At 41.2% G+C, this 18063-nt stretch overlaps 1 protein-coding gene across 3 annotated transcripts in view; it reads left to right on the top strand.

Moving 5' to 3' along the window:
- The window catches only part of LOC146692537 (filamin-A-interacting protein 1-like), a 56985-nt gene that overhangs the window by 24814 nt on the left and 14108 nt on the right, over nucleotides 1-18063 (top strand). For all 3 annotated transcript variants that reach the window (XM_085432646.1, XM_085432645.1, XM_085432644.1), the window contains exons 2-4: nucleotides 8015-8289; nucleotides 12928-13101; nucleotides 13772-13950. In XM_085432646.1, coding sequence (XP_085288772.1) covers nucleotides 8015-8289; nucleotides 12928-13101; nucleotides 13772-13950 — 628 coding nt within the window. The remainder of the gene's footprint in view (nucleotides 1-8014; nucleotides 8290-12927; nucleotides 13102-13771; nucleotides 13951-18063) is intronic.

The raw sequence follows: 18063 nt of genomic DNA, 5'->3' as shown, positions 1-18063 counted from the left end.
ATTCAAAATTCTAAAAAAAAATTTCAAAATGGTACATTTAAACATTTGATATGTTTTCTATGGTCTTTTTGGTTTCTGAGATTTGCAAATCATTTGTAAATCATAGTCTCCCAACTTTGTCAGGTTTGTGTTTGCATGACAGCACTTGTGGTGTTTGTTTCTAATCCATTTAATGAACAAGAGACCACATGAAGTTGTCAGTATGATCTATATTTACTCCCGGACACATCTTTACAATATGAAACCCGAGCCGGTGGCTGTTTGCTAACTGCTCTGGTGTTTTCATCCAAATGTGACCTCTGCTAACTTGGAGGCGCTTCAAGCTCGCCCGATTAACGGGCACTTTGTTTACAACAAATGCTGTTGTGGATGTGTGCGAGAGCTGCAGCTGTGAAGCAAAGTTGAGGTTCAGGCATCTCTGAGATTGCTGATGGCTCATAAAGTGATAGCCCCAGAGTCTCCCCTTGTTGGACCCTGGACATGAGTGGGGACACCCTAAAAATACCTCTTTAAGTTTCACCAAACAAACAGCTGAGACTGCTGCAAGGACGCCCATTAGCTGTATTTACACTGTTAGCGGGCTGCATAGCACATGAGTGACATATCAGGCCTCAGATTAAGTTACACCTGCCCCCGATCAGAGAGCGCTGCATTCGTGCAGCATCAACAGACTTAAAAACTTCAATTTTTCAATGCACACGAGTTAGTGCCTTTTTCCAAGCTATCCCACGCTAACCCCTGTCGGCAACATTAGTGAGTGTCTCCTACCTGACTTCATGTTTGGGGTTCTTATGTGACACAAAAGGTTTTAAATCTGGACTTTTACATTAAATGTAGGGTTATTATTTAATAACACAACAGAAGTGCTCACATTAAAGATTATCTCCTAGAATGCTTTGGAAACAGTTGTCGATCACAGGGTCAATGCTGTGACCTTGTCATTATTGGACGATCTTCTTAAGCACCGTGCTTCCACTCATCCACACAGTCTCATGTGTCAGTCCACAGCTGTCAGAGGTTTTATCCACACCGTCTTGTAAATCAGAGAACATCTTAGACTCATCATGTGTCCAGAAATATGGCTCACAACAGAGGACTGAAAATCGGAAACACTGTTTATTCAGGACCCAGTTTTGTCTGATTTATTTACGTTTGTAGTGTATTGTGGAGGACTTTCTCATCGAAGTGGTTGCTTCCATTAGAGTACATCCTTGGCCCTATGCTTTAGTAAAGCTCTAGTAAACTTATGCATGTCTGCTTACATGTCAGAGGTGTTGTGCAGTCGTTCATGACTTCATGCAGGGCCACATGTGAAAGAAATGAAATGTTTTTATAACCAGAATATAATTCTGTTGAAAAAAGGGTGGAATGGGAGACACTGATAACGTAAGAAAATGAGGAGCTTTAATCAAGCACCGTGCCTCGCCCCTCTCTGAATGACTGCTCTGTGAAGTGTACAGGGAGTGCAGAATTATTAGGCAAATGAGTATTTTGTCCACATCATCCTCTTCATGCATGTTGTCTTACTCCAAGCTGTATAGGCTCGAAAGCCTACTACCAATTAAGCATATTAGGTGATGTGCATCTCTGTAATGAGAAGGGGTGTGGTCTAATGACATCAACACCCTATATCAGGTGTGCATAATTATTAGGCAACGTCCTTTCCTTTGGCAAAATGGGTCAAAAGAAGGACTTGACAGGCTCAGAAAAGTCAAAAATAGTGAGATATCTTGCAGAGGGATGCAGCAGTCTCAAAATTGCAAAGCTTCTGAAGCGTGATCATCGAACAATCAAGCGTTTCATTCAAAATAGTCAACAGGGTCGCAAGAAGTGTGTGGAAAAACCAAGGCGCAAAATAACTGCCCATGAACTGAGAAAAGTCAAGCGTGCAGCTGCCAAGATGCCACTTGCCACCAGTTTGGCCATATTTCAGAGCTGCAACATCACTGGAGTGCCCAAAAGCACGAGGTGTGCAATACTCAGAGACATGGCCAAGGTAAGAAAGGCTGAAAGACGACCACCACTGAACAAGACACACAAGCTGAAACGTCAAGACTGGGCCAAGAAATATCTCAAGACTGGTTTTTCTAAGGTTTTATGGACTGATGAAATGAGAGTGAGTCTTGATGGGCCAGATGGATGGGCCCGTGGCTGGATTGGTAAAGGGCAGAGAGCTCCAGTCCGACTCAGACGCCAGCAAGGTGGAGGTGGAGTACTGGTTTGGGCTGGTATCATCAAAGATGAGCTTGTGGGGCCTTTTCGGGTTGAGGATGGAGTCAAGCTCAACTCCCAGTCCTACTGCCAGTTTCTGGAAGACACCTTCTTCAAGCAGTGGTACAGGAAGAAGTCTGCATCCTTCAAGAAAAACACGATTTTCATGCAGGACAATGCTCCATCACACGCGTCCAAGTACTCCACAGCGTGGCTGGCAAGAAAGGGTATAAAAGAAGAAAAACTAATGACATGGCCTCCTTGTTCACCTGATCTGAACCCCATTGAGAACCTGTGGTCCATCATCAAATGTGAGAGTTACAAGGAGGGAAAACAGTACACCTCTCTGAACAGTGTCTGGGAGGCTGTGGTTGCTGCTGCACGCAATGTTGATGGTGAACAGATCAAAACACTGACAGAATCCATGGATGGCAGGCTTTTGAGTGTCCTAGCAAAGAAAGGTGGCTATATTGGTCGCTGATTTGTTTTTGTTGTGTTTTTGAATGTCAGAAATGTATATTTGTGAATGTGGAGATGTTATATTGGTTTCACTGGTAAAAATAAATAATTGAAATGGGTATATATTTGTTTTTTGTTAAGTTGCCTAATAATTATGCACAGTAATAGTCACCTGCACACACAGATATCCCCCTAAAATAGCTAAAACTAAAAACTACTTCCAAAAACATTCAGCTTTGATATTAATGAGTTTTTTGGGTTCATTGAGAACATGGTTGTTGTTCAATAATAAAATTATCCCTAAAATATACAACTTGCCTAATAATTCTGCACTCCCTGTATGTGGAAGTGAGATCACCAGTTCTGGAAAGTTACAGATGGTGGACGACACACTGCAGGCGACATTAAAGAGGAAGAGGTTTCTAATAATACTCGAGAAATAAATCTGTTTTTCTGTGCTGAAGACGTTCAGTGATGGAAAACTCTTTGAGTAGACTTTTCATCGGTGCTTCATCAGGATGTGATGCTGATAAGGTCACAGTGAAATCATGACTCAGAGCTCCTTCTGGGGAGGTAAACTGTTTATAGGGATGGCTTTACTTATCTGGGACTCGGTGCAACAGTGTGTCGGTATCTGACGAGTGAGAGTCCATCAGAAGCCTGCAAAAGTCTTTGATGTGACATGTAGCAACAGAAATGAAAACAACATGACCTGTAAACAGAGCATCTCTGCTTACAGACGCCGTACGCGCCGCTTCCAGTGAAAGGCCTGCTGAACGTCAGCAACATGTCCCAGGAGCTTCATTGTCCTGTGAGCTTGATATCAGTGCAGGTTTCAGAGTTAGGATTGAAATTAAACCTTGTGGACAAAAACTTTCTGACTTCCAACGATTTTATGCTATTGGTTAAATTTTGGTCTGTTTGTTGCCAAGAGTACACAAAAATTAGAAATAATGTGTTTTTCTTGGTGGTGATCTGCCTGTGGATCCTTTGTGAGTCATGACACACTCGTATTGGGCATTTAGTGTCATATCTGAACTAAAATAGGAAAAAGTGGGAGAGATTGTGTTGGTGTTTTAATGTTGTGTCTATGTACAGTACCATCAACGCTGCTCAAGCAGTTCCTCCTGGGACAGTTTTTCAATGCAGACTGGCAGAATAAGCATTTAACAAAATAAAACTCTACAGGTTAAAAGAATATATCCTTTGAATTTGAATTTTATTATCTCAACTTCTTACTAGCATAACTAGAATTTAGCTTGTTTTTATGGTCTTGTGGTGCAATAGTTGTTTTACTCTCAACGACAGACATAAGAGTAACTGTTAAAACTGTGAACTGCTGTTTGCTTTCTTAAACATGAGCTACATGCTTCAGTCACGTGTAAATGAACCAGCTTTAGATTCAGATTAAAGAACTTGTGATATAGATTAACTCCAGATTGACGATAGAGAATTCATCCTATGAACTGACTCCAGAATCACATCAGAATTCATCATATGGATTGACTGCACATTCTGAGTGTTGAACTCTTCATTTTTAATCCAAATTCAGTATTTAATTTTATGATATAAACTAACTCCAGATGAAGGGTAGAAGAAGAATAAATCATACGGACTGACTCCGGATTCAAGGCACACTTTTTAATGTGGAGTGACACCATATTTGTGGTTTGGAATCCATGATATGTTGATTAAATCCAGATTTGGGGCAGCGGATATAATCTGAATGGATTTAAGTTCAGATTCTTTCCCTGAACTTGTCGAAATGTTCTCCATCTGACACCTGGACCTCCAGCTACTGAGATGAGCTTGTCTTGGCTTTAGATTTTGACCCCCTGGTTGAGCCTTTTCTTTTCAGCTCTGTGGTTTTGACACATGGGAAATTTTGGCATCTACCCTGAAACAACTATTAATAACGGGTATCGGTAACGTGGTTGCTACTTCTGGCCTGCCAGGATTCTCTTTGGCTTAGTCACGACCTGCTTTCATCCAGACATCATGAACTTTGGCCTCATTCAGATTCAATTGGTTGTAACTTGTTTTTTTTTTTTTATTATGCGTATGAATGAAGGTAGAAGTCACAGCCAGGTGACTGCATTTATCTTCCTGTGATGTGATGCCGAAGCTACTTTTCACTTTCACAGTGAGCACAATAGTTTAACCTGGCTTTGGTCGTAGAGGAGATTTGCTCAGACATGGGAAGGTCCGGCTCTCCAAAGCTTTCCCCCATCGAAAATGCACAAAGAACGAAACTCAGTATTCAGTGCAGCAGTAAAGCTTAAATTGTGGCTCATCAAAGTGTGACTTTTTTCTGCCATCATTGCATTTCTGTTGTCTCACTGCAAAGAGCAGAAAAGCTTTCACCTAGTTCACCATTTATGAGGTTTCAACAAGAAAATAAAAGACAGATCTGATTGTTTGAAATTGTTTTGGAAAAATTATATAAAGATAAGATGAAAAATACTGAAAGGATCAATTCAATTGGTTTATTATTTTGTTAAGTAAGTTGAAAAAAAGTTCAACAAACAAGTAAATAAAGAAACAAGGTAAAACAAAGTAAGAACCAAAAGTTAAAGAAACAAGTAAATAAAAAAACAGGGTAAAGGAGAGAAAACCCCAACAATCCCCTCTGAGCAAGCACTGGGCGACAGTGGGGAGGAAAAACTGCCTTTTAACGGGCGGAAACATCTGGCAGAACCAGGCTGGGGGGGGATGTCCCTCCTCTGGAACAAGTGGAAGCTTTTTTTCAGGCACTTTTCCACAAGCGCTTTTTTCTCCAGGATGAGGATTTTCAACTCATCAGTTGTTTCAGCATTTTGCTTCTCGGGTTTCTGGTATATTTGCTGCACATCTTCTAATGTTGCTTGTGTGTCTTCAAGCTTTTATCTCAGTTCTTTGGATGTTGCCTCGTGCATTAGAGTCATCTTGTGCATGTCTGTACTTCTCTCTTGTGCTTTGTTGTGCATGTCTTCTAACTGCTCATTTCTTCTTTGGATTTCTTGAAGCGTACGCTGCAGGTCTTCATTTACTTTCTCTTGTTGTTGCTTTTGTGCCTGCATTTCTGTGTTTTCACGCTTGAAGTCACTGAAGTTCAACAACATCCCCTTAATGAGCTCTGAGTTGTTTCTCGCTATTCCGTTGATCCTACGCTGCATCTCTGAACATCGTTTTTCCAGTTTTTCCTTTTCTCCTTTTCTCCTTTCAGTTCAGTTGTTTTGTCCTTCATTTCATCACAGAATTGTTGCAGTTGTAGGTTTTTCCTCTCAAAGTCCTGGAGAATAAATTCTTCTTCTTCCTGTCTTTTCTTCTGTTGCTCTTTTTCTTGAAGAAGCTCTTCATTGTTTCACAGTGTTTGATCAAGCCTGACTTTCAGCACTTTGTTTTCTCCCTCCACGCCTTTGAATTTGCGCTCCATTTCTCTCTGCTTTTTGTCCTGTTCTTCCTTCTGTTGGAGGATTTCTTTATTTTTTTCCCAGTGCTTCATCAAGCTTTGCTTCTTCTCTTGGAGAAATGTATCACCTCAGGCAGCGTAATCTTTTTTGCTTAGTTGGTGTTTTTGTGGATACATAGTCTGTACACAGCGACTCTGAGAAGGTTTCCAAATGTATCTTTGGTCAAACGTTTGAAGGCTGCGAACACAACTGCTGTGAACAAATCAACTAAAAATGCTGCGTCTCACTCCCCTTTTGTCCTTGTGACATCATCACTCTGTAAGCCAATGAGATTGTCCCATAACATTTTGGAATGGGAATATTTTTTTAAACTGTTTTTTAAAGTTAACTTAATATGGTCACTTAATATGGATGGACCATCACTGGTCATCAGGTGTATCGATTTACCGTTGAAGAGCCGCGAGCTTCTCCAAGATCTTTCCATTAATGGGTTTAAGAAACCTCGTTACAGGATGCAGTTTCATAAATTGAGGCATGAATGTGACTTCTTCCTCCTACTAAGGATACTTAAATGTCCTCATTGTCTACGAGGGTCACAAAAAACAAACTGTTTGAAAAAGTGTTTAAACCTTTCTAAATTGTTAATTCATTGTATTATATCTTGTTTTTCTTTTTCTCATGAGTCATGTAAAAAGTCCTGAGAGGAATGTGAATCGTTTTTCTTGGTTCATTCAATTGGTGATTGTCTAATCGATGACTGAGCAACATCATTTGCACAGTTCCACCTACAAACCAATCATTGTCAAATACAGGGTAATGCAAGCCGCATATGTGAGAATGTGACATGATGCTCTTTGGGATGTTTGCATGATTGCAATATGAAACCAATATGATGAAGATATGAACCTTAGTTCTCACCAACTCAACTCAGCTGCAGTTCCTATAATGGCCACTAGAGGTTGGCTCCCAAAGCCAATTCCCATAGACTCTCATGTTAAAATGTTCAACTTTCAGCAGAAATGAACATTTTTACAGCCTGCTGCAGAAACATTTGGACGTCTAAAGCTTAGATGATGAGTAAATATTTATATGAGTCACCTGTTGTTATTGTATCACCAATGCTGTGCATCACTGAAGGCGTCCGCTATATGACGGCCAAAACGTCAAACTTGAGAAGCCTTCCAAATGTCGTTCGACAAGCCACTGGGTGATCTGTAGTCTGGTGGCCATGATCATCTTTTATATACAGTTAGTGGTTTGGACTTTCCAGGCAGCTGCTGCATCGCTGCCAGTTAGTTTGAATACTATGAAAATCATCTTTGCAGTGGTTGAAATTCTGAAAGGTGAGCTGGGTAATCCATCATGGTTAATATTTCACTGCCTTTATTTTGTTGTCATGCTTTCATCACTTGCTAATGTCTTTGTTGTGCATACAGCTGGAATTTGAGGCTGAGCTGCAAATACAATGATCCTGTTAATGTCGTAGGTGTCCAAAGCAAACCTTCAAGCCAAGTAAATGGGGTGGCTGTAGCTCAGGTGGCAGAGCAGGTCAGCCACTAATCAATCCCAGGCTGCATCCTGGCTGCATGCCAAATATCCTTAGGCAAGATACTAACCCCGTGTTTGCCTACTGGTGGTGGTCAGAGGGCCTGGTGGCGCCTGTGTCCGGCAGCCTCGCCTCTGTCAGTGCGCCCCAGGGTGGCTGTGGCTACAATGTAGCTTGCTACCGCCAGTGTGTGAAAGTGTGTGTGAATGGGTGGATGACTGAATGTAGTGTAAAGCGCTTTGGGGTCCTATGGACTAGAAAAGCGCTATACAAATGCAGGCCATTTTTACCATTTTTAAATCTTTACAAGCTGAAACCCAACACTGATATAAAAAGACAAACATCTGGCTTCCTTGGGTCTTTTTTTTAAACTTAATGGTCTCCATTTTTTCCCCCTTTCCCACAGGTAAAAACATGCGATCCAGGACCTGCACCATGGAAGGTCCAGATGATGGACACATCCAGCCCAGTAAAGGTTTCATCAAGCAGGAAGATGAAAACATGTCGGAGCTGACGAAGAGGAAGATGAAAGTTCACCGAGAGGAGAAGGATGGGAGGACGGGGGTGTCGGGCTCAGTGAAGAAACCTCAGAAAGCTGCAGAGAGCCAGAAGCCAGCAACACCAGATCTGTCCAAGAAGGACCTGCTTCACCTGCTAGGAGTCATGGAGGGAGAAGTTCAGGTATGAATGACATCAAGGTCATGTGACATATTTTTGTAAATTTGTCCCTTTTTGTTTGCCCCTTGCAGCAGTTGCATTGAAAAATCACCCTTTCCCATTTTTTCCAGTTTGATTTGATTTAATTTAACTGCACATTTGTGATTATGGTCATGAACATTTCCATACTGTACAGTGATCACATGTTCATACGTATGTTCACATGCATATTATTGCACACCATCTGTACACATTTATGTGTCTGGCAACCAACTTCATGCAAATCTCTAATGAACTGATGGCTTGAGCGCTGCCAACTACATCTGAGAGGGAATACGTGCATTCAAATGGTGGCTGGTTAAAGTTCAAAGAAATGTCCTTATTTAATGAGAAAGCTCAGTAACTCGATTTGGTTATTCATATTTAACCATGTTCCCTAAAAGAAAGTGTATTTTCAACCAAACCTTTGACTCGTTCTCATTCACGGGGCAAAAAGTAGTTTGTCAAAGCCGCTGGTGTGGCTCATTAATACAGACAGCGAAGACTGAGTGGTCACTTTGAACCTGCTTTGAGCAGGGATAGCTCAGTAGGTAGAGTGGTGGCCCCATGATCGGAAGGTTGGGGGTTCCACTGAACGGCTACCCTGAGGTACCCCTGAGCAAGGTACCATCCCTACACACTGCTCCCCGGGCGCCCAATGGCTGCCCACTGCTTCACAGGGTGAATGGGTTAAATGCAGAGAGGAATTTCCCCACGAGGATCAATAAAGTACACATTTATTTATTTAATCTTGTTTACAGGTCCAAAGACATGCATGCCAGGTTAAGTGATGATTCTTTATTGGTTGTGGATGTGAAGTAGATCAAGTGCTTAAAGAGTGCAGCGTTGCATGAATGTATAGTTAAATGTGGCTCATAGTCTAAAGCTCTTTGAGTTGTCTGATTGGTTAGAAAAGCATTCTGTTAACGGTGGGGCTTCATTACATCAAAGACGCCTAATTACTCCATTTGGTTTTAATGGATCCAGCCCTGAGGTGGAGGAGAGGTCACCAGGTGAAGCCTTCCCAGAGTGGTTACTGCCCATCTCCTCCGGGCTTTTTTATTGCTTATACCACAAACAGCTGGAGACTCTTTCTGCTGCTTCTTTTAGCCATTGGACAGCTGTTTTCCTCTTATCTGTAATGTAATGTAAATATGCACATAGCTTGAAAAGTGTTCATTATATTTAAAAGCACATGCTCTGGTAATCCTAGTGTGTCTGTGTCTGACTGAACTTCAATCGTGCATGGAAACAGTGTCAACATCTTTTCATGTACGGGTTTAGCCATCATACCATCAGACAGTAATAATGTCTGCCATGGCTGTGGCGTTATACCTGCAGCACCTCTGAGAACATGCTGGACACCTGACTGAATCAGCTGAGTTTGATTACAGTAGGATCAGTTGTCTTAATAATTAATTGTATTGGTTGAGATGGTGCAGTAGTGTTTATTTGACAGCTCAGTCGTTTAAGCTGAAGTGTTGATTATTTCCTTTCTTTTTCTTTGCCTGAAGCTGTTTGGGGATGTGAAAGCCATAAATGCAGTGGAGTTTTTCATCATCGCTGAGACATATTGATGTTTCACAGCATGTGATGGGTGAGATTTTTGTGGAAACAGCCCACCAGCTGCTTCTGGGTTCCACTCTGATAATGATTTTCTAATGGAGGCACATTTATAAAGCTCTCTCCGGAGAGGCAGGATGCTGCTGCCTCGCCCTCTGTTTCCATCCTGCTCATCTGTTTGGGCGTGTTGAATATTTTCCATCAGGCAGAGAAATAATCAGCACAGAGCAATGTCTCGCACAGGAAGAGCTGCGTTTCTTCTGCTTTGTTTCACGTGTCAGGTGCTCAGGAATAGAAAACAGATCAAGATTTTAGACACAAAAGGAGAGTTTGCTGCAGCATGACAGAGCCAGAAATACAACAAGCATCATCATGTGTTTTCTCCAAGTCGACAAATCTCATAAATATACCTAAACTAACGCTGATCACATGCCACTACTGTGGATTAAACCTTTATATATCTTATTCCTCTGAGCTCCGTTATCGTCCAAGAACTATTAAAAACACATCAGTGAGCCGCACTCTTCCCTCGGGTGATATGATACTTCATCACTATGAACACACACACTGCAGTTTATTTAAACCAGACCCACATACAACCTCACAGGAGTATCAAATGTGGATTAACCGCTGCTGAAAATACTCCCCATCATACACACTCCTTTTCTTCCTGTTTGAGAAAGGAACGTTGCCAGGTTACTGGTGACCTATTTAGGGTCAGGCTTTGCTTTAGATTCAAGCTAAATAAGCACATTTTTAACCATGACAAGAGCATCCTTTTAAATAAAGTCTCATTTATGCATTTCAACCATAGACTGTAAATAAAAGATGGGTGTAGCCACTATGATGTCATCCACTGATTTCTAATCTCTGAGAAATTAAGAATGAAATAAAAAATGCTCTTAAAGTCACTGACAGAACAAACACAGCCCAGAGGTCCAGTTTAGCTGAGGTGAAGCCCAGCAGACAGCTAGCAGCTACAGCTAGGACACCAATCGAGTGGCCACATGTCAACTTTCAAGCCGCAACAGAATCCCGAGTTATATCGATTTTTAACAGAGCAGCAACTCCGGGAGCTGAAAAACCGAGCCGGTGTTAAAGTGCAGTTCCTCCAATGGTCACTAGAGGTCGGCTTCAACTGTGTGGCAGTCCCCATAGACTTCCATGTTGAGATGTTTAACTTTAACATATTTACGTGAATAAGACTGCTGCATGTGGTCTCTATCAAAAGTTAATTTTTCTGGAGGTCAATTTTTTTTAAACTTATCCACCTGATTTTTGTCATTACTTAAAGTTCAGGGCGTAGCTACTTTGATTGACAGGAGGACGCTCCTCCAGACATCTGCAGCCCCAAAAGCTGTAACTCACTTTTAGCGTCAGTCTTGAGTGGACATGTGGGGAAATGCAGTTTTTGGCGGGTTGTTTTCAGCTGCACACGCTGCAGTTTGACTTTCTGTCCTTCTGCTGTGCTTTTGTGCTTTTCCTCACTGTTTGTCAGTTTGTGAACCTATCTGCATTTTTTCAGCCATTCCTTGTCTTTTTGATCTTGTTGCTTTCTCCTTTAATTTAGTTCCTCTCTTGCTTACTTTCTGGACTTCTATTATGCACATTTATCCTGCTCATCTCAGCACCACCATGTGTTGGTCTAAATAGCTCACTAGTGACATGTAGGGTAAAGACAGAAAATAACAGGACAGAGATTTGATGCTTTCTATGAGATCACAACTATAATCTTCAGGATCCACGGCTGGCTGCGATAACAGCTGTATGAGATATACAAAGTAAGAACACAGGCTCTGAATTAGATGTCACAGCACACACTGAGACGGTGGAGCAGCAGACTACAGAGCCCTCTTTGGTGAAGGTGTGCGGATGTTTTAAATGGCTGTAACGTAAAAACAGCTTTTTAAATCAATGTATATTTCCAGTGCTGTGAAAATAGAGGTGATTGTGATGCTTTTAATAAACCAAGCAGGCTTCATAGCTGTAGATCTGTGAAATGAAATGCTGTATGAAGGAAACAGCGCTCTCTGCTGGCACAAACCTGGAAGGTCAGGGATGAGACTGCACATAAAACTAGAAGGGCATCTGCTCTGCCTCTTAGTTCCTGTCAAACAGATGCTGTTCAAACAGTGGCTGCTCGTATTAAACATGCCCAAAGTTTCAAATAATGATGTCAGTCTATGTGCAAATAATTCCTGCAGGGTTTTTCTATTTATACATGTCATGGAGACCAGTTTTGCCTTCTACTGACAGAAGCCCCTCCCATTTGCTGTTTAAACCTTCTGTTTACAAGGTCAGCCTATCAGAGAAACGTTAGCTTAAAAGGGGAGGAGTTATTTTATTTTAAACAAATGATGACTAGAGAAGCTGCACCAAGGCTTGGTATAAAATAAAGAACGATTATTTTGAACTGTGCATCATGCAAAGCTGTGTGCTAATGTGTGTTACTGAAGCTGATGGCAGTTGATGATGTTTTGTTTTTTGCATTAGCATTTGGGGCGACCGTGATTCAGGGGGTTGGGAAGCTCATCTGTTACTGGAAGGTTGCTGGTTCAATCCCCCAGCTCTCTCTGTTGTGGTCGTTGTGTCCTTGGGCAAGACACTTTACCCTACTGGTGTTGGCCAGAGCGGCCGATGGCACAATATGGCAGCCTCGCTTCTGTCAGTCTACCCCAGGGCAGCTGTGGGTAGAATGACAGACTACTCACACCAGTGTGTGAGAGTGAATGAATAGTGGAATTGTAAAGCGCTATATAAATGCAATCCATTATTATTTTATTGGAGAGCTTATTTTAGATTAAAATGATCAAATCATGTGATATGTTTTATAATCTGTATTTTTATTGCATCATTCCAGCTTTTTTGACGCAAAGCTTTTTTTGACGCAAAGCTTTTTGCATGCTGTTTTATTTGGAGTCAGCTTTGTCTCATTTGAGTGTCTCAGCTCTCTCTCTCTGTCAGGAAGTGCTGACCAAACCTCTGAAAAGAAATATTCACAGTATAATATATGAATGAGGTGGATGTATGCAATACGCCTTCGTTGTTGTGTCTCCTCAGGCCAGAGAGGACATCATCGGGCTGCTGAAGTCCGAGAGAACCCGTCCTGAGACTCTGGAGGCCCACTATGGCTCGGCTGTGCCCACCAAACCCCTGCAGGCCCTGCAGAGAGACGCCCTGCTCACCCACAGTGGCAGCAGCACAGATGATGTGTACGAGAAGCCCATGGCTGAGGTCAGTGAGCACACTGATAACTTTCATTTCATCATTTAAAAGGAAATTACAAGTTTTTTACACTGGATTAGAGCACACAGTGGCAAAAAAAGTGCATTAATCTCAAAGGTACCGAGCTATTTTAGGAATAAATAATAATAATAAAAACAATTATTTGATGATACACTGTTGTAAATGAGACTGTGAACTGAACCTAAACTAAAAAGGAAACGTCGAAGCTTTGACTGTTGAATACAGAGACAACACATGATTTATAGAGGAAGGTGGAGTAACCACAGCTTGAAATAATGTCCTCACTGTGCTCAGTCAGACACACACAGAGTAAATTAAACTTATATCCAGCTATAAAACAGTTATTGTAAAACTTTGGTTTGGAGTTCTTGAAAAAAAAGAAATATTGAAATTAGATCCTAAAGTGATTCTCTGGTGAGCAGAATGGCAGCAAAACCTGATTTTCCATGCTCGGTGAAATCTGCGGGTGCAGTGGAGGAAGAAAGGCTGAACAAATGTGCAGTAAGCGTGACAAGTTTTGAATTGTGTGCAGAGAGTCTCTCCCACAAGTACAATCTCACCATAACCATGGCTAATGGTTTGTGATATTGTGCTGGCAGATGCGATGTTAGAGAGCGGGTTGTTGTCCATAATGAGTGTTGACGCGTTTTGCCCTTAGTTGGACCGTCTGGAGGACAAACAGAAGGATACGTACAGACGGATGCTGGAGCAGCTGCTGCTGGCTGAGAAATGCCACCGCCGCACCGTCATGGAGCTGGACAACGAGAAGCAAAAGCACACCGACTTCATCAACAAGAGTGACGACTTCACCAACCTGCTGGAGCAGGAGAGAGAGAGGTGAGTTCAGGCTGGCTGGACAAAAGTACCTGTTTTCTTTTAGATTGCTTACTTTGGCATGAAAAGAGCTCAACAGTCTCAAATATTGAAGAAAAAAGTTAGTTAGTCTGCCAAAACCAACAAAATGAGTCCATCTCTAAAACTCAAAGCCATGTGGTCCCTGAAGAAGATAAAAGAAAACGTTTAAAATCAGCTCAAACTATGATGTTTAAAATGAAGCTGGAGGTGGATTACTGCACCTTTTATAAGCTGCTGTGAACTATTTTTAGCAGCGGTTTAATCAACATTTTGTGGTCTTGTGAGCCAAAAACATAATCTATAACAACTGAATCTTTATTGCTTTTTAAAGTAATGCATTACTCTGCCTACTCATATTTCTCTGCTTTTATTAGTTTTGCATTATTCCACGGCCCCGTTGTAACTTTTGTGCCTCTTTGCGTCCCCTTCTGCCTTTGTGATCCTTCTTCAGGTTAGTTCCTGTTTTATTTTGAAGGTTAGCTTTTGTGCCTCGTCAGCTGATAATGAAAATGCTAATAAAATGCCCACATTGCTGATTATTGTAAATTATTGGACTAACAACTAAGCCCTTGTTAGTTATAACAGCTTGGAACATCTGTACCAAGATGCCAAGAGCGCACGAACCAATTCAATTTTCAATTGAATTTTATTTATACAGTGCCAAATCACAACAAAAGTCGCCTCAAGATGCTTTATATTCCAAGGTAGACCCTACAATAATAGAATATGTGAAAACCCAACAATCATATGACCCCCTATGAACATGCACTTTGGCGACAGTGGGAAGGAAAAACTTCTCTTTAACAGGAAGAAACCTCCGCCAGAACCAGGCTCAGGGTGGGGCGGCCATCTGCTGCGACCGGTTGGGGCAGAGAGTAGGAAGACAGGATAGAAGGCATGCTGTGGAAGAGAGCCAGAGATTAATAACAAGTATGATTCACTGCAAAGAGGTCTATTAACACATAGTTAGTGAAGAAGAAACACTCAATGCATCATGGGAATCCCCCAGCAGCCTACACTTATTGCAGCATAACTAAGGGAGGATTCGGGGTCACCTGATCCAGCCCTAACTACATGCTTTAGCAAAAAGAAAGGTTTTAAAGTTTTAAGACTAATTTTAAAAGTAGAGATAGTGTCTGTCTCCTGAATCCAAACTGGAAGCTGGTTCCACAGAAGAGGGGCCGGAAAACTTAAGGCTCTGCCTCCCATTCTACTTTTAAATGCTCTAGGAACAACAAGTAAGCCTGCAGTGTGAAAGTGAAGTGCTCTAATGGGGTGATATGGTACTACAAGGTCATTAAGATAAGATGTTGCCTGATTATTTAAGACCGTGTATGTGAGGAGCAGGATTCTGACTTCAGTTCTGGATTCAGCTCAATTAAAACCTGCAAACTCGCTGTAAGCGTTCATGGTGTGGTTTCAGATGGGTTGTTTATGCCTGAATTTGCTGTGTATTGTGAAGGTGGCGCATTAATCTCTCCCTTTTCTTTTAAAAAATAAACACCCCGCTGTTAAAGTTGATCCAGGCCATCTGTTCTCAGGCGCTGCTGCATTCTATCAAATGACCAGCAGGGGGCAGCTCATCGGAACTCCAGTTATTCATGGGAACACAACGGCCAGCGATTATGATGAGTTAATGGCTTTGGTTACACAGGCCTACAAACCACTCTGCAATCTCCCTGGCCACCACTTGATTACTCGCTTTTCCCCTAGCAACCAGTGGGTTGCCAGGTGGTCGCAAACCAATCTCTAGGCCTGTGTGATTTAAATACAACATAAATTTTACCTTAGAGTGACAGAGGGTTATGCTCATTGGCTAATGACTTGAAAATCACAAGCTCTTATCCAATGAGCACGCAGTCACCTCAGTTTCTAGTCAGATCCGCCTCTCTGCATGTCAAATCCTGTTTCAAAACACCTAGATGGTGGTGGGGAAAACGGTCAGCTCAAGACTTCATGACCTGAATTAAGGGGTGACTATGAATATTTTTTCATATACATTCAGTTTCTGTTGGTTTTTCACCCTGTGTTTCTGATTGTTTGCTCCACCTTAACTGTTTCCACCTGTGTCTTGTTTCCTAGCTACTCTCGTCCTCTCTGTCTTTGTTTGATCAACTGTGTTCCTGTTAACTTTGTCCCCAGTGTGGTGTTTGGATCTTTGTTGATTTTTAAATTAAGCTTTTCTGCTTTTATTAGCTAGCTGAATCTGCACAAATTTTCTTTCAGTAGTTTTTAGTATTGGGACAAAGCTGATAGTAAAGTGGGTGAAAACGAGGCCACGGAGCAGAAAAATGGTGAGATTCTACTGTAGAAAGCAGTAAAGCTGGGACTGCATCATCACGCTTACAAGCCTGTCCATATCTGCCTTGGTTACCTGCTGAAAATGAAAGCTAAATTGCTAAGAGAGGGTCAGCGTTGCTTTCTATTGAGCTTTGATGTCATGTGGCTTACAGAAAAAGCCCTGAAGTTCAGTTGAAGTTCACCCTGAAGTTAGTGATGCAAGTGCATATGGACACACACACACAAAGTATTCTGCAAAAAAAACAAAGAGCAAATGGAAGGATCTGCATCACAGATGTTTCTCAGAAAAATTGTTATCATGAGCTGAAGCTGCTCAGCTCTGCTAAAGAAAACCCCAAACTTTTTAATAGAAAAACTTAAATTTCAATCCTGTGCTCAGTTTGCTGTGCTGAACAGCTTCAGCTTCTAGCCACACTCTTCAAACTAGAAGTGCTCATCACCCCTTTTTGTTCCATCTCCCACATGGATTTTTAAAACATTTTGAAATCAAGCTATCATGACAAAAGTAATGCGATTACACCAAACACTGCCGGATGCTGAAATCATTTGATGTTATGTGTAATGTTTGTATTTTTAGAAGTTCACCAAGCTGTGATCTTTCACTCCATGGGATTAGAAAGATTTGCAGACTCTAGGGATACGTTTCTTAAAAGATGATGAGAGATGAGTTGTTCTTGAAAGAACGTGTGTTCTGTAGATGCATGTTTATTTGGCCAGGTCAGATAAAACCTAGAGCGGGGTTTTAGATGCTGTCTGATAGGCAAGGTGGTGAAACATGCCTTACAGAGTCATCGCAAAAACAGAACACGCAGCAGCGACTGATGTGAACTGATGTGCTGCATTGCTTTAAATACTGTTAAAGCAGCAACTTTGCTTCTGACATAAAACTGCAAAAGTGAGTTAATCCCCATAATCTCCCAGTTTTTAAAATGTCCAAATTAATGTCTTCCTCATTCGCTTGGTTCTCATTAGCTTTGCTTTTAGATGCAGCAGGTAAGAGGAAAAAGTCAGTGTAGCTGATAAACAACATTTGCTGTTTTGTTTTTTTTTTCTTTTTTTTTTTTTTTTCTTGGAAAATGGTGTGGGAGGCGGAGGAGACCAAAACTGGAGCTAAAAGAGATTGAATATTACTCCAAATGAAAATGTCAGTACACTTAATGTGGCTCAAAAAAGCCTCTTCACAAAGTGGTTCCAACTGTTTGATCTCCATAAATGATTTCCTCCTTCATAACAATTATGTTAAATGAGTTTTTAAAAAACAAAAAAACAAAAAACAAAATAAAACAAAAAAAAAAATCATCAAGAATTGGCGTATTAAGCAGCAGATGCCGAGCAGGGCGGCTGTAGCCACCCGTGTCAGTAAAAATATGAATTTTTACATAAATGGTGGTACTAAAAGAACAAACAGGATTTCTGTGCTTCATTTTTAGTGAGTGAAACTCAACTTTTATATAACTGTTGGTCTGTTTCTTGGCAGTAATTAGCAGATAACTGTTTTTGTACCTGCACATTTTATGATGGCAGCTTTCTTTTGGTTATAAAATCAAGCAATGGGTGGCACTGTGGTGTCTTTCCATCCATCCTTATAGTCTGATTGGAGGCCTTATCTGTACAATAAGAACATTTTTTTTCTTTCTTTTTCTTTTCTTTTACATAATGGAATTTTTTTTTTTTATTTCAGTTTGCAACAATCACTAAATCCAACTAAATAGCTTGTGTAAGACTATTTAAAAAAACAAGGAAATGATGACTGAAAAGGTTCAAATTCTGACTTTATGACATTTTGCACATTGT

This window comes from Copadichromis virginalis, linkage group LG15, assembly GCF_057382275.1.
Source record: "Copadichromis virginalis isolate Kocher_CV1m ecotype Utaka linkage group LG15, C_Virginalis_male_GT1.1, whole genome shotgun sequence".
Taxonomy (NCBI): domain Eukaryota; kingdom Metazoa; phylum Chordata; class Actinopteri; order Cichliformes; family Cichlidae; genus Copadichromis; species Copadichromis virginalis.
This window is presented reverse-complemented; position numbering and strand designations above follow the sequence as displayed.